The 17,568-nt window shown below is 39.3% G+C and overlaps 1 protein-coding gene across 1 annotated transcript in view; it reads right to left on the reverse strand.

Moving 5' to 3' along the window:
- stpg2 (sperm-tail PG-rich repeat containing 2) overlaps positions 1-17,568 on the reverse strand; it is a 155,077-nt gene that overhangs the window by 112,540 nt on the left and 24,969 nt on the right. The window contains exon 7 of the mRNA XM_079552425.1: positions 12,023-12,127. Within this exon, the coding sequence (XP_079408551.1) occupies positions 12,023-12,127 (105 nt within the window). The remainder of the gene's footprint in view (positions 1-12,022; positions 12,128-17,568) is intronic.

Here is a 17,568-nt window from a genome sequence, read left to right on the forward strand (position 1 = left end):
AAATACCGTAAATGCTCTAATATCGGCCGGGGCCTTTATTTACTCAAGGGCATCTAGGACCAGGCCTTTATTGGAACCAGGCCACAATTAGAGACAGGCCTTTACTTCTATTTTAGCAAAACGGACAGAAAATGAATAAAAACGAGATTTGTGTCCATTTGCACCTAAAATATTAGGTTCATTTATTAATTAACATTGCAAACCCTCTCCCAGCGGCTGGAACATTGACGCCTTTTATTTTGTCGGGACAACAGGAAGTGTTTCGTTGCTGTTAGCGGAACTTTGACATCAATGTCACTGCAGGTTTCTGTTTCGTTTTTACCGCGGACCGGATTATTTGTTGTTATCTTGTGTAAAAGGCGAGTTTAGACGGAGCGTTTGGGTTTTTGATCGATCATGAGACTGACCCGAGAGAAGACGAGACGCTCGCGCTGATGGGAGGAGTTATTTTGAGGCGTGAGACTGACCTGCACACGGAGCAGCTGGACGTGCTTTGAAGAGGCGATGGTGACTTGGAGGGTCACACAACATTTGTTGTTTGCCCTGTTTCCAAATATAGTCACAGGAGGTTTGAAAAGTGGCTAAATCTGTGTCAAAGTCACGCTCGGATTAGCTCCTCCCCTCCCAGCTCCTTCCTGTTTGTTTACTTCCTGCACGTGAGTTTTCATTTACACAAGTATGAGACAAATTCCTAACATGGGGAATATTTCTACCGCTATAGTTTCTAATAAAAGGCCCGGCCTGTTTTAGAGACCGCTTTAATTTGCCTCCGCCAGCCACGAACCCGGCCTCAGTTAGAGACCCGGCCACTGTTAGAGACCCGGCCTCTGTTAGAGACCCGGCCACTGATAGGGACCCGGCCGCTAATGGAATACAGGCCAGTATTAGAGAATTTACGGTATACAGTGTGTCTCATTGTATTTCATGTTCATATTTTTAAGTACTTTTTGAACAGAGCTTAACTGTCATAAGGTCTTCAATAATATCCTCATAGCTCAGTACAGCATCACGATACTTTACTATGTGAATATATCGAACTTTAGGCCTATGAATAAGGTGAATGGGCCTGAAATGACAATATTAGATCCTCGGACTCTCAATCACGTTAGTCTCAGAGCTTGGTCACGATCAGATACTGGATCAAACTACAAATACACAAAGGGGGAGGGTTGTCACGGGCGCGCGCACATGCACACTCGCGAGCGCACGTACGGGCAGACGTGGCTCGGTGGGAGAGGCTGACGACATCACCGGGCTGCGGCGCCAGCCCAGCGTGAGGCCACGAAATGAGGTCAGAACAGGCATGGAGCGCGTCAGACGAGCCCCCGACTGTCAGCCCTGGCAGAAATATTTCATGTTGGCAAAGTTATTACCGGGACATGATGACTTTGGAGTGCGGCAGGAAGCACGCTCATCTGCATAACGCCCCGACGTGCAGATGTTTGGAAGGCTCCCACTGAACACAAGTTTTCTGTCATTCAAAATTTGGGCCTTTTATGGGTAAAAAAAAACACCTATTTCAGCAACAAAATCTCCAAAAAGTCTAAAACACACCAGACAGGTCCGGGATAAAGTTACTGAGAAGTATAAAGCTGGGTTAGGTTATAGAACATCTCTCAAAGTGCAGTTAAATCCACCATCCAGGAATGGAAAGAGTCTGGCATCACTGCAAACCTACCAAGACCCGGCCGTCCTCCTAAACTTACTGACAGAACAAGGACAGCACTGACCACAGCTGTCACCAAGAAGCCTCTGATGACCCTGGATGAACTGCAGAGAGACACAGCTCAGGTGAGGGAAACTGGACACAGAACAACTATGTACACTGCACAAATCTGGCCTTTATGGCTGAGTGGCATTTTTAAAAGAAAACCATAAGAAGTCCTGTTTTCCGTTTGCTTCTCAAAGTAAGAGTATTGAGAGATTATAACCCAGCTTTAAACTTCTCAGTAACTTTATCCCGGACCTGTCTGGTGTGTTCTTGGACTTCATGATGCTTCTGCTCCACAATAGTCTCTTCACAGACCTCTGAGACCATCACAGAGCAGCTGTATTTGAACTGACATTAGAAACACACAGGTAGACTCTATTTAGTCATTAGGTCAACATGTAATCATTCAGAAATCATCAGGAAACTTGCACTAAAAGTTAAAGGGGCCCTGTACTTTAACACATCACACTTTCCAGATTTTATTTATCTAAAGGGACTATAGGGAGTTTAAAAATGTTAAAATTAAGCATTTTCCTCCTCCTACATGTTCCAGCCATGTCCTAATGTGTAGAATGAACCCAGACCTGTTCACCACAACTGCCTCTAAAATCCTGCACTGTCACTCAAAAAGGTGCTACTTCGGGTCAGAAGTGCCATCATGCACGAGCTTAATATAGAAGGTGCAGTTACAAGTATGACCTGAGGTGGCAGTAGTGAGCATAAAATGGCCAACTTGCATCCAGCCCCTTTAAACAAATCTAAATCATGTATAAATTTCATTTCACTTCGCGATTGTGTGTCACTTAGTGTGTGTCTTTCACATGAAATTTCAATAAAATATATTTATGTTTATGGTCCACAGTATGGCAAAATGTTGAAAAGTTAAAGGGGGGCCCATACTTATTCATACCACTGTACGTTCTGTATGTGTGTGTATACACTGCGTTCCAAATTATTATGCAAATGACATTTCTCTAAGATTTTCTAAATTGTCAACTCAAATGAGAGTCAGCATAATTTTCAAGTCTTTACCTGGTAGAGGATCATTTAAATGTGGTGGAAAAAATCTCCCAGTGAAAACAGTATTTTTTGCAAAAATAAATATAGTAAAAACCTCAAAATCCACTGTTCCAAATTATTATGCAACTCATCGTTTCAATACATTTTAAAGCTTGTAATTAACTGAAAATGGTCATTTGTTGAATTTGTCGCATTAGGAGGTCATATTTACTGAAATCAAAAGCTAACAGTTTAAGGGAGGCCCGGACAGAAAGATTATGCACAACTGCAGCCTCTGGAGGGTCCTACACCTTGATGTTCGGGAGACTCCAGAGGCACCAGCAGCTTCAAATACCTGTCTGCTGCTTTGTAGCATCTGTTCTCTTAATCTGATGTGTTTGTCTGGCAGAAACGTCCATATTGTGCCTTTATCTGCACAAACTCAAGTGTGTCTGAATCATCCACAAATCTGTTATCAGTACGATGATTACGCTTAATCTTTCATAAAATATCGAAGGTTTTCATACCTAGACCGAGGCATTCAACTATTTCATGCTTTTCATCAGCAGAGAGACCCTTTTTCTTTCCCATATTGCTTGAAAATGATGATCTGCGTAATAATGTGGAACATCCTTTTTCAGTAGTTTTTCCCTTAACTGGGCTTAACCTGAAAACTAATCATCCCCGAGACACGATACCATCCATGAGTTTCATTATTTTATTTTATTTTTTTACCTTTTTGATACAAAAATACAATTTGCATAATAATTTGGAACGATGTTAATGGAGAAAAGTAGCCAGAATCACACAGGGGCTGCAAATAGTTAAACATGTGCGATCAAAGCAGAAGAAGGTAAATGAATGCTTGTATTTTATTGAATTGTCTGGGATGAAATGTTTTGCATGTGTGGCCTCATGCTCCGGCACACAGAGAATTGTTAAAAATGTCCTTACAGTATTTCTAATCTGATCATATCTGACTCCTCCATACTGGGGCTCCAGTTCGCCTGGAGCTATAGCTTCCCGGCCTTTGTCTCTCGGGTCTGCAGCCTTTGTGTGTGTGAGTCCCTTCACATCATACGTGTGTGAGTGATAATTAAAACATCACTCAGCGCGAGCCGAGCTGTGAGAGAGTCCCAGTGTCACTGAGGAGTCGAGGTTCTTCTCCTCTGTCACCCGTCAGCCTGCGGGCTCCTAATAGGCCCATCGCCTTCATCTCAGCGGGCTGCCTTTCAACCAGAAAACCCCATCTGGATATGCGCCACTTCACCGTCTCAAACACGCCTCAGTGTTTAGGGCAAAAAAACGGAATAGCGATTTTTTTGTGTGATTGTAATTACATTTGCGATCTGCTTTCACATGTCTTAGTCCATTTCTGAGTGAGTTTGCATGAATACAGACGGCAAAGCACAAATCCCAATGTTTCACTCTTTTTAGTCGTTTTCTGGCAGACTGTAGATATATTTATCACACACAATAAAGTCAAGCCAAAAATCGAGTTCATGTGGATACCATCAATATTACTGAAACTCAACAGAGAGTGACTGAACCTACTTATTTCTCAGACTCATTAGCCAAAAATGCTGCTAAAAAAGTAATTTTTTAATAAAGTTGCTACTTCCGGGGTTACCGTAGCTGCTGCGCCGTTAGCATTTTTCTCCGCTAAACCCGGATGTACCGATTTTGGTAAATATTGCTTTTATAGCAGTAGGTACAGCATATTTGGCTAATGGGCCTGATAAATAGGTCTGTTCAGTAACTCTCTGTTGAGTTTCACAAATATTGATTGTGGTATTAAAGGGTTTGTTGTAGTTTCTCGCACATCTGCGAACCCGGAAGTAGAGCTGTGACGTCACCACTTAACAAACGTATTGTTCAGTAGAAGCAAAAAACGGCACTCGTTGCTAATGTTAGCATATGTAGCATAAAGCTAACATAGTTTCCTGGTTAGCATTGTCCGTTTTCTTATGTATCTGTGGGCTCTTGAGCCACTTTGCTCATCTCCATGCCTCTGTATCTTTATTTAGTAGACAAAATACATCCTTAATTCAGTTCTGAAGGCCTATATTAAATTATTTTGTTTTTGAGGAAATTTTTGGTCTTGTACAGAGAGATCATGGACTCAGTGACTGATATTAATGATCTTTTTGTAATTCAGACATTTTCTTTTTAGATATGACTTGTATTGTCGTTGTACGTCACACATTTTTGTCACTTTTTCGTCACTTTTCTGTTACTCTTTGGCAGATTTTTTGTGGCATTGTTGATACTTTTTTGTCACTTTCTTGTTGTGTTTCTTTTTCATCATTTTTTCGTCTCATTTTTGTCGCTATTTTGACCCTTTTTTCAAGAAGCTTTTAGATCTGGGTTGTGCCAAACTGGAGAATTTGTGCTCGGTTCAGGTGGGGTTTATGAGGTTAAAGTCATTGTGGAGAAATGGGAGAATAAATGTTTTTTCTCCTTTGTTTTCCCCCTCTGGCTGCTTTGAACATGACCATATACCATATACTGTGCATGGGCAATTCCAGAGTTGCCGTCTGTATCCATGTTCTCCCAGTGTCTAATTCCCTGCTGCCCTACCGACCTCGCTTGTAGAGGTGTAAACTACAGGGTCAGGAGGCTTTGTGTGCATAATAAACAACCAGAGCAGCTGCGGTCTCGAAAGCTGCAGAGGGCGATGTCTGACCTAAATGATGGCAGTCTTTTTGGTATGGAAATTGGGATGATTCGATGTGTAATTTCGATTTGATGGCGATGGATCTGTATTATGAGATCCCTCTTAGCGCAGGGTTAGGAAGATTAGTCAGGCAGATTCTCTCAGTAAGCCTCCGTTGTGTCTGGGACATGAGTGTGATCCCATTACAGTATTTACATTTGGTTAAAGCGTGATCATCCCAGAGGCAGAATCAGCGCTGATGTGTGTGGCCTCATCATCTTCACACACAATATGAGAATGATATTTCTGAGTAGAAGCGCGGCAGCTGCTGCTGGTTGGAACAAGAGGAATACCACTAATATGTTTCATTTGATTACACACTGTTTTCACACTATGAGGCTGCGGAGGGATATTGTGGTTTTAGCGTGTTCACACTCGTCACGTCGCCACATAAAAGCTGTTTACTTGACAGTTCGTTTTGTCCGATAACAAAAAATGTCACAAGCTTGTCCACAAACCTTAGGACGAGCCCGGATTGAATTGGGACATTTCCATAAACGTCCGCAAAGAGCAACGTTGGCCTTGTTGGCGCATCAAGCGGCAAAGTTACTGGATGTGTAGTATGCTGTCGGACATCGGCGCTAGAATCAAATACTCAAAACCTTTGCTGCTCTGTTAACCTCTTAACTCCCGCCTGAACCGAGAGGATCTTTTTCCTCACGTCATCAGATTTTTTTTCCAGCATTTTTTTGTTGGGTATTCAACTCATTTTTGTAACTTTTTTGTAACTTTTTTGTAATTTTTTTGTAATTTTTTGTAATTTTTTGTCAAATTTTTGTCATTTTTTTGTCACATTTTTGTCATTTTTTTGTCATATTTTTGTCATTTATTCATCATTTTTTTATAAATTTTTTGTCATTTTTTGTCATTTTTTCGTCAATTTTTTCATCAATTCTTTTATCACATTTTTGTCATTTTTTTGTCAAATTTTTATCACATTTTTGTCATTTTTTCGTCATTTTTTTCATCAATTCTTTTATCACATTTTTGACCATTTTTTTTCCATTTTTTGTCACATTTTGTCACATTTTTGTCATTTTTTGGCATATTTCTGTCATTTTTTCGTCCATTTTTTATCAATTTTTTGTCAATTTTTTTGTCATTTTTAGTCACATTTTTGTCATTTTTTGTCACATTTTTGTCATTTTTTTGTCATTTTTTTGTCATTTTTTTGTCAATTTCTTGTGACATTTTTGCCACTTTTTCATCAGTTTTTCGTCACTTTTTTGTCAATGTTTTCTCACTTTTTTGTCACATTTCCATCATTGTTTTCGTCTCAGTTTTGTTGCTATTTTCACAGCTTTTTTCCAGAAGCTTTTGGACTGGGGTAAAGCCAAACTGGAGAAAATGTGCTCGGTTCAGGTGGGAGTTAAGGGGTGAACTGCTCTGCCAATCTGCACGGGGTGTGATTTCTTCGAGTTCCTCATGGGCAGGATTAACGAGCATATAAACCAATCAGAGAAAAGCCAGATCTGGCACAAGTGGCAAGGAGGAGGTTGGTTGTACGAGGCAATGTGGACCATCTATACCATTTTTGCCACAAAAACTTAAGTACACAAGGAGTCATTAGCAACTGGTCAGATTTTTAGTCGTAGGAGAATAAGCCAAATCAGTATTGTCAGTAGCATGTGTGGTAATATTCTGGTCAAAGTTCACAACTACCCACAGTGTCAACAAAGCTCATTAAAACCAGACTATCATAGTAGAACAACCGGCTATTTAGTGACTATTACGTCGCTCAAAGTGGTTTTACGGCGATCTGCAGGTTCACATTGATCCTCCATTGCAGTGTGACCGTCCACGTGGGCTTAATCAGTCTGTGGAAGAGGTTTTCCATATTCACGAGTGCAATAAAGGAACCTCAGTGTTGTATATGGAGCCACCATACGAGCTCATCACATTTCCTACTGAAAGAAAAGATCAAGAACCCGAATGGATAATTTTAGTAAGTTTGACATATAGCTAGTAATGCTATTTGTAACCAATACATCTATTTACTTAAAAGGATATTTCAGGATTTTTGACATAGGGCCTCATTTCCGAGTTATCCAGAGTGTTGCAGATTTCTGGAGATATTTTTTTTTTGTAATTCATGCAGTTCTTATGTTTGAAGAGTTTCGTGGCGCTAGGCTAGTGCAAGGCTAGTGCATTTCTATGGTATCAGCTAGCCTGCATTAAAAACAGTCTGACCCGCTCCACAGAGCACCTGAGGCAAATCACTTATAACACCAGACTAACCATATAAATGTCTGTGTCCATAGAGTAATGTTTGAAATATAACTGACCTTGCATCACATGAATGATCACATTTTGAGGGACTATTTTCGAGCAGATCACTCCGCCGCTGCGTAGCTTATACAACCACGAAGCTGATGCTGCTCAAATATATGGTATTTTAAATGCAAAATGGTTAAAATTATTCTATCGACACAGCACCACGTAACTCTTCAAACATAAGAACTGCATGAATTACAAAAAAAAACATCTCCAGAAATCAGCAACACTCTGGATAACTAGGAAATGAGGCCCTATGTCAAAAATCCTGAAATATCCCTTTAACATAACAACTGTTTTTTATTTAGTTCTTTTTCTCTTCCCAGTAACACAGTGTAACAATTTCTTACAGAATTCTTTTAAAACATCGATTTTCAACGCTCAATATATTCAACATCTGTCTCACACTCGGCCATGTTAACAGTTTGGGATACGATCTGGGCAGGCCTGAACCTTTAACCTGGACCAGCATGCTTTGCGCTCGGTGAGATGCCGAATCCACTTATTCCAGCAGGTCAACTCGAAGGTGCGCAATGTACGTTTGGAACGAGACAAAAATACTTTAAAGAAGAAAATCCTCTTGAGAAGATGAAGCATAGAGCAATAAAAGAGAGTAATCAAAGAAAACACAGAGGGAAGAAGATTCATCATCGCTCCTCACCCTCTAAGTCCAGAAAGCGTTTTACAAGTGGTTTCTGCTGCCTTCATGTGGACTGGGAAGCTTGTTTTCCTGAGTCTTCATGTGGGGTTTTCATTACACCAAATAAAACGCTCCTTTATCACTGATTAGGGTTTAACGAAGCTAAAAATTGTTATTTGGGGTTGGCGACGTAAATGCTAAGCTATGGTTTGTTGGTTTTATAAAATATCGTGCAAGTTTGCGGTTTTATTGCAGGCATTAATGTCAGGCGCTTCTCTCGCAATGATGTTTCTCTGAGGACGACGGCTCACACTAAACTCAAGAATGTAATGTTCTTTAACCCCTTAACTCCCTCCTGAACCGAGCACATTTTCTCCAGTTTGGCTTTACCCCAATCCAAAAGCTTCTGGAAAAAAGGTGAGAAAATAAGACAGAACTGAGACGAAAACAATGATGAAGATGTGACAAAAAAGTGAGAAAACTTCGGCACAAAACGGACAAAAAAATGACAAAAAACGGACAAAAAATGGACCAAAAAAATGATGAAAAAGTGGCAAAAATTAACAAAAAATTAACAAAAAATTAACAAAAAAAAATGACAAAAATGTGATATAAATGTGACAAAAAATTGACAAAACAACTGACAAAACAAGGACAAAAAAATGACAGAAAGTGACAAAAAATGAAGAAAAACGTACAAAAAATGACGAAAAAATAACCAAAAAGTGGCAACAAAAAATTACAAACAATTTGACAAAAAATGTACAAAAAAGTTACAAAAATGAGTTGAAAGCCCCCCAAAAAATGATGGGAAAAAAATCGAATGACGAGAGGAAAAAGATCCATTCAGATGAGTTTTGTAGATCTTAGCTTTCAAATGAGGCTGGCCTACCGGATTTGGGTAAAGCTGAACTGGAGAAAATGCTCTCGGTTCAGGCGGGAGTTAAGAGGTTAACTAAGAAGCTCACGTTAAACAAAAGCCGTGTTCATTTTGACATTAACATCTGAACGTATTTTAAGTTTTGTTTAGTTTTAATTTTAGTGGAGATTTAGTTGAATAATTTCTCTTCAATTTTAGTCTAGTTTTACTCGACTAAAATTGCATGTAAACCTTTTAACCCTCACCTGAACCAAGCACATTTGACCAGTTTGTCTTTACCCAAATCTAAAAGCTTCATAAGAGAATGCAAAAAAAAAAAAAAACATAAAAGTTCCGATCACTTTTGCAGGTCTTTCAAATGAGGCATTACACTGTTGCTCTCCAGTTGAGAAGCTAGGAGGTTAATGCGAGTGAATTTCAGACGAGTTTTGTCAATTTTGCATTTGATTGCATGATTGACACATATGATTTGTTAAAGGGACTATGCAGAGTTTAAAAATGTTAAAACTAAGTATTTTCCTCCCCCTACATGTTCCAGCCATGTCCTGATGTGTAGAATGAGCTCAGACCTGTTCACCACAACTGCCTCTAAAATCCTGTACTGTCACTCAGAAAGGTGTTACTTCAGTTCAAAGAGCTTAATATAAAACCTGCAGTTACGCGTAAGACCTGAGGTGGCAGTAGTGTGTATAAAAATGCATCTACATAGTCCCTTTAATGATATTTCACCAAATTTGTCAATCATATTATGATTAATGATATTTATCCCCTCCTGGAGCCGCCACCTTAACATGGTGGAGGGTTTGAGCCCGAATGATCCTGGAACTCTGTGGTCGGGGCTTCGTGCCCCTGGTAGGATCTCCCAGGGCAAACAGGTCCTGGGTGACGGGTCAGACAAAGAGCGGATCAGAAGCTTACGAGAGACCAACAGGCCCGGTTAACCATGAGGCCGTCCTTCTGTGGACCCACCACCTGCAGGAGGAGCGACCCGGAAACGGACAAGTGGAAGAAAATGGATGGATGAATTAATGATATTTATCATTATATGATTATATACTGATTCATATCATTATATAATCATATTATAGTGATGTTAATTACTATAATATGATCAATAAAATAATCATATTATAATTATGATTGTAATATTCATTGTAATCATATTTAATCGAGGTGCTCTGCTTCATGTTTGTTCTCCACACTGCCAGTTCCTTTGGCAGAGAATGTAAATATGAGGCTTTTTCAAACTGTCATTGGAAGTTTGGACAATTTTAGTCTTTTTTCATTTTTATTAAAGGAATAGGCCACCGTTTTTATAGACAGAGATATGTTCTAACCTTAGCTTAGACGAGTTCATGTGTACCTGTCTGGTCTTCACGCATGCCCTCAGTCACGTAAACACAGCACAGACGGCGTTCGCATTTAGCCTCTCCCTCTCTCCACTATAGCTCCAAACCAGGTCAAGATAGAAGCTACCGAGCTCTTCCACATTTTCCCTATTTACGTGAAGGTTACGTGAAGTGTTACACTACAAAGTATAATTAAACAAAATTAAACAATGTGGATTTTCTAAGCGGATAAAAGGGGGAACTATATTGTAAGGCGTAATAATACCGGGAGTAGTAAAGTGATGATATTACTGCGCGGATTTGGAATTCCTCCTGGTATTATTACGCCTTACAATATAGTCTTAAAGAACTCGTCAAAGCTAAGGTAAGACATATCTCAGTATGTAAAAATGGTGGCCTATTCCTTTAAGTCATATTTTAGTCAACGAAAATATCTGGACATTTTAGTCACAGTTTTAGTCTCATAAAAAAAAAAAAGATTTCGTTTTTGTCCAATTTTGGTCAGAAATTATGACGTTGACATATTCTAGTCAATAACACTGAGAATAAGTCAGCAGATTTCTGTGCCAGGCTTGTTTTGATCCAAGTTCCCCAGTTGGCAAATATGTCAATTTAACCTCTTAACTCCCGCCTGAACCGAGAGCATTTTCTCCAGTTCAGCTTTACCCAAATCCTGTAGGCCAGTGTAACACCTCATTTGAAAGCTAAGACCTACAAAACTAAATTGATCTTTTTCCTCACATCATCAGATTTTTTTTCCATCACTTTTTTTGTTGGGCAGTCATCTCATTTTTGTCAAATTTTCGTGACTTTTTTCGTCAAATTTTTCATTTTTTTTGTCCATTTTTTGGTCACTTTTTTGTCACCTTTTCGTCAAATTATTCGCATTTTTTTGTCAAATTCTTATCACTTTTTTGTCAGTTTTTCGTCAACTTTTTGTCAGTTTTTCGTTAATTTTCTCTCAATTTTTCGTCATTTTTTTTTATTTTTTGGTCCATTTTTTTGTCACTTTTTTGTCACCTTTTCGTCAAATTATTCGCATTTTTAGTCAAATTCTAATCACTTTTTTGTCACTTTTTCGTCCATTTTTTCTCACTTTTTTCCACATTTTCATCCTTGTTTTCGTCTCAGTTCTGTTGCTATTTTCACACCTTTTTTCCAGAAGCTTTTGGATTGGGGTAGGGCTGGAGAAAATGTGCTCGGTTCAGGTGGGAGTTAAGGGGTTAAGAGAATATAGCACCGTAAACTGTGCTCATAGTTATAAATTTAGTTATAAATTTACTGGGAAGGATAAAGCGATAGAGACAGACATTGAGCAAACTTTGACGTTGCAACACCAAGGCAAGCTGTCCTGTATCTGCACTGAAACCTGACCTAACAGTGTGCAGTGTAAGTTTTGACAAGCTTGACTTTGGGGGGGCTCGGTGGGTGAAAGTGTGTGCCAGTCTGGTACCTCCGCCTGTGAGATGAAGGGGCAGGATCTGGGAGAGCCGCGCCTGGACCTGACAGGCTTCTCAAACTGACTGCGGATGTGGTACTGGCCCGGCCCGGGAACACCCTGGAGCAGAGAAACAAGGCAGCAGTTGACAACACATCACAACGGAGATGAGAGGGGGGTCACAGTCAGGGCTGGGGGCAGTTTCACACACACAGACACTAAAGTGCAAAAGCAGAATGGAAACTAACAAGATGTACAGGAGCATGGTTTGAAATGTCTGGTGGTTTTTGTTCCGCAAGACGAGTTTATTTGTAAGGCACAGTTTGTAAGTTCAGAAAAGTGTGTGTGAAAGGCAAATAAAATGAAGGAAAACACAATCATTTAACCTCTTACCACCCGCCTAAACCAAAAGCATTCTGTCCTCTTTGGCTATTATATAGGCCTGTGTAACACCTCATTTGAAAGCTAAGACGCACAAAACTGATCTTTTTCCTCGCGTTGTTGCTGTGTTGTGTCACCTTTTTTTGTGGTTTTATTTTTTTTTTGTCACATTTTTGTTGAATTTTTGTCACATTTTTGTTGAATTTTTGTTGAATTTTTGTCACATTTTTGTCACATTTTTGTTGAATTTTTGACATTTTTTGGTTGAGTTTTTGTCACATTTTTGTTGAGTTTTTGTCATTTTTTTGTTGAGCTTTTGTCACATTTTTGTGACATTTTTGTTGAGTTTTTGTTGAATTTTTGTTGAGTTTTTGTCACATTTTTGTCACATTTTTATTGAGTTTTTGTCACTTTTTTTTTGAATTTTTGTTGAATTTTTGTTGAGTTTTTGTGACATTTTTGTTGAGTTTTTGTGACATTTTTGTTGAGTTTTTGTGACATTTTTGTTGAGTTTTTGTGACATTTTTGTCACTTTTTTGTTGAATTTTTGTTGAATTTTTTGTTGAATTTTTGTCGCATTTTTGTTGAATTTTTGTCACATTTTTGTTGAATTTTTGTTGAATTTTTGTGGAATTTTTGTTGAATTTTTGTTGAATTTTTGTCACATTTTTGTCAAATTTTTGTCACATTTTTGTCAAATTTTTGTTATTTTTTGTCACATTTTTGATGAATTTTTGTGACATTTTTGTTGAGTTTTTGTGACATTTTTGTTGAGTTTTTGTCACATTTTTGTTGAGTTTTTGTCACTTTTTTGTCACTTTTTTGTTGAATTTTTGTTCAATTTTTGTCACATTTTTGTTGAATTTTTGTCACATTTTTGTTGAATTTTTGTTATTTTTTGTCACATTTTTGTCACATTTTCGATGAATTTTTGTCACATTTTTGTTGAATTTTTGTCACGCTTGTTGCATTTACATCCTTGTTTTCTTCTCATTTTTTGTGGCTATTTTGGTGCTTTTTTCCAAGAAGCTTTTTGATTAGGATAAAGCCGAACTTGAGAAAATGGGATCTGTTCAGGTGGGAGTTAAGAGGTTAAATACAAATGAATCCGATATTAAAATGTTTTTCTTCCCTAAAGTAGCGTAAGACACATTAACTTTATACAATGGGGTTGTTTACATGTACATTTTTGGGGTCCCAGCCATAAAGGTTAGGGAAACACTGCTGTAGCTTATATCATTCATACAGGCAATGGGAAACAAGTGTCTTGCTTAAAGACACAATAACAGTATGAACCAGTCAAAGTCAATATTTGTCACTGTAAACCACTGATGATAAATTTGCAATGGACTTTCCCAGAACAAGACATCACCACAGTCCACAAACACAGACTCAGAAAGGCAAATAAACCTGCACCATAACAAGCTTTCCCCTGACTATCTTATTCCAGGGGTTTAAGTTTCGGACCCTATTGTTGTAAGCAGCTTAGACCCCAGTGGAAAGTATATATATTCAGCATAGCACAGCATGTCTTCCCCCGGTCCTGCCTCATTCTTATTCATGAGAATCCACTATACTGTCCTCCCCTCAGAAAAACACCGCTGTCCTGAGACTCCAGTGTCACATCCACCAAACCTGCAGCTCACAGCAAACCGCTCTGAGGTGAAGGAATAAATGTGCGCATATGGAACCCTTGGTATAGATTTGATGGTATCAGACCGGCGGAATAAGGAAAACCGCTCTCACTTGTTTTTGCGACTCACGAACCCTCACCGCTCTGATGGCTTCGGTCCCGATGGAGAGCGGAGAACACTTTTTGGGAGTTGACCGACACGAGCAGGTTTCTGTCCTCCACTGCAGCATCTACAGTGTCTGGGCTGATTCCATTTCTAAAACTACAGGACTGCTGACAACTTTTCTTATTGGTTCACAATCTTTTTCGATTTTTGGAAAGCTTTCAGTTGGTGTTCGAGTGTTAACCCTAGAACACTATTGCCGAGTGGTTTTCACCCGAGCAAATACATTTGATACATGTGATTTTAATGCTGAGTTTATCTGAGTGTCCTGGGTCTCTGGGCTTCAGCTTTGTCTTTGCCTGGGTGTTTTCCTCCAAAACACACTTTCTCCTACAGGCACATGTTGCAATAAATACAGACGGCATCTCTGGAATCGCCCTTATATGGTCATGTTTGAAAACAGTTAAGGGGGAAAACAATTTGGAGAAAAATCTAAACTTCCTTTAATTATTCAAAAACGACTTTAACCTCTTAACTCCCGCCTGAACCGGGAGCATTTTCTCCAGTTCAGCTTTACCCAAATCCTGTGGGCCAGTGTAACACCTCATTTGAAAGCTAAGACCTACAAAACTAAATTGATCTTTTTCCTCACATCATCAGATTTTTTTTCCATCACTTTTTTTGTTGGGTAGTCGTCTCATTTTTGTCAAATTTTCGCGACTTTCTTGTCACTTTTTAGTCCAATTTTTCGATTTTTTTTCGGTCAATTTTTTTGTCACTTTTTGTCACTTTTTTGTCAATTTTTTCTCAATTTTTTGGTCAAATTTTTCTCACTTTTTTTTTAATTTTTTGTCCATTTTTTGTCCATTTTTTGTCCATTTTTTCTCACTTTTTTCACATTTTTATCCTCGTTTTCGTCTCAGTTTTGTTGCTATTTTCACACCTTTTTTCCAGAAGCTTTTAGATTGGGGTAAAGCTGGAGAAAAATTGCTCGGTTCAGGTGGGAGTTAAGGGGTTAACACAAATGCTGAATTATGAATATAGTTTTCTACTAAATAAAGATAAAAATACACGGAGAGGAACAAAGTGGTTCAACAGCCCATAAATACATAAATAACAGAGAATGCTAACTTGATGCTTCATGTTAGCATCGTGCTAATGCTAACGTTAGCTAGCGCTAGCTACAACTGACGTTTTTTCACTTCTACTGAACAATCTGCTGTGAGAAAATATCCATATGGGCCCGATTTACACTTGACTTTATTTCTGTGTGATAAATAAGTTCATATTCCATCAGAAAATGGCTACAAACAGTGGAACATTTTGTTTCTCTGAAGATTTTATTTCCCCCTCGGCGAAGCCACGCCACCTTCTATGACAAGATGCCGTCTGTATCTGTAGTAATAGAAGGTAGGGCAGGGTTAGTGTATTTAATCAGGCTCTTGTTCCCTTTCAAGGTTGACATTCAGGGCTGACACATTTATATCTTTGCTCCTGTCTCAGAGTTCGTGTCTCTGGCCTCACAGTAAGTGAGTAACACGGAGTCATTTTAGTCAAAATCAGACATATTTAGTTTCTCTCTCCTGTGGCTGTCTGTGCCGTGGACACTGAGCTTCACCAGAGAAGTCTCACATATCCCAGGAATGGCTGGACCAAAAACCAAGTTTACATCTTCATTATTTTATTTTTTAGGAATTTTTTGTTCCCAACAAATCCCAACTAATTTTCCAGTAATTTTGCATCATTTTTATCTGGTCCTCTCATGATGCTTTTCTTTCATTTTTCATCTTTCATGTGTTGTCATGTTTTGATAGATTTTGAAGTACTTTTTATCAGGTGTATGATCTCGGGTAAAAATCACCCGGCGTTAGTGATGGTGTTTTGAATTCGAGCGATAGTTTTCTAGGACAGAGGTTCTTAAATTGGCACAGTGAAAACGCTTGGTTTCAGCTGTGATTGATGAAGAGAGAAGAAGCCTGATTCCTTTTGGACGTTATTTTCAGTGAGTTGGATTCACAGCAAAGGGATGAAGGATTTGGCCCCTGCATTGTTTCTTGGTGAGTTTTTTTGGTTTGTTTTATATCCGAGACAGTCCACTAGAGATTCACTAATCTCTTTATCCTTTAGTTTCCGCTGTCGCCAGCCAGCACGGCTCGACTTGGCACATATTTACCTGGCTTTTGGTCTCTTACATTTGTTTCTAACATCTTGGACCAGCCAGGTACTATTAAAGAAGCGAGCCGACCTGGTACACAACATGACTTTAGCAGGACTTAAGCCTTCTGGGGGCGCATGTGTGAATGTGGCTTATCACAAGCTGCTCCTTTCCTTGTATCTTTGCTCGACATTTCAGAATAACTTCATAAACTCGATGACTGACTTCATTGACGTTCTGGCTGCGACTCGTCTGGGGTCAATGTGTATCGAGGGCTGGCACTGGACAACCGACCAAATGCTTATTGAGTTATATATCTTTCAAACTCCACTATATTATAAGTACGCTGAAACCACACACTTAAAACATGTGCTCCTGGCTCTGAAAATGTCGTTCGGAGGCGTTTGGAGCTGAGCAAACAGGCAGAAGACGTGGAATTTGGGCGTAACTGTGCGTAACAAGACGATGCGCCCAAAGAATGAGATGAACGTCCTGAATGACCAGGTTATTCCAAGATGACGATGCCAGGATTCATTGGGCTCACGCTGTGAAAGAGTGGTTCAGGGAGCATGAGATGGACTGACCACCACAGAGTCCAGATCTTAAGAAACAGGCCACCATTTTTCCATTTTTCCATATATTCTTACCTCAGCTTAGACGAGTTGATGCATAACTGTCTGGTCTTTGCGCGTGCGCTCAGTCAAGCAAATGTTGTTAGCATTCAGCCTTTAGAAGCTACCAAGCTGTTCCACGTTTTGCCTATTTAAATACAGTTACGTGAGCCTTAAAGGGACTGTACGGAGTTTAAAAATGTTAAAACTTAGTATTTTCCTCCCCCTACATGTTCCAGCCTTGTCCTAATGTGTAGAATGAGCTCAGACCTGTTCACCACAACTGCCTCTAAAATCCTGCACTGTCACTCATAAAGTTGTTACTTTGGGTCTGAAGCGCCATCAGGCACGAGCTTAATATAGAAGGTGCAGTTACATGCATGACCTGAGGTGGCAGTAGTGAGCATAAAATGGCCAACTTGCATCTGGCCCCTTTAAGAGCCCTTCGACATCGAAGTGCTTCTATGTTAGTAAGCCTTACAACATAGTTCCCCTTTTATCCGCTTAAAAAATCTACATGTTTAATTTTGTGTAACTAGACCTGGATCGTGTAAAGCAGTGGTTCCCAACATTTTTTGTCCCACGTACCCCTTGGAGCATTCATTTATACTCCGAGTACCCCCTAACTCGAGGATCCCGCCAATGTTTGAACAAAGTGAGCATCTTAACATAGATATT

Source organism: Gobius niger, assembly GCF_951799975.1.
Source record: "Gobius niger genome assembly, chromosome: 1".
Classification (NCBI taxonomy): domain Eukaryota; kingdom Metazoa; phylum Chordata; class Actinopteri; order Gobiiformes; family Gobiidae; genus Gobius; species Gobius niger.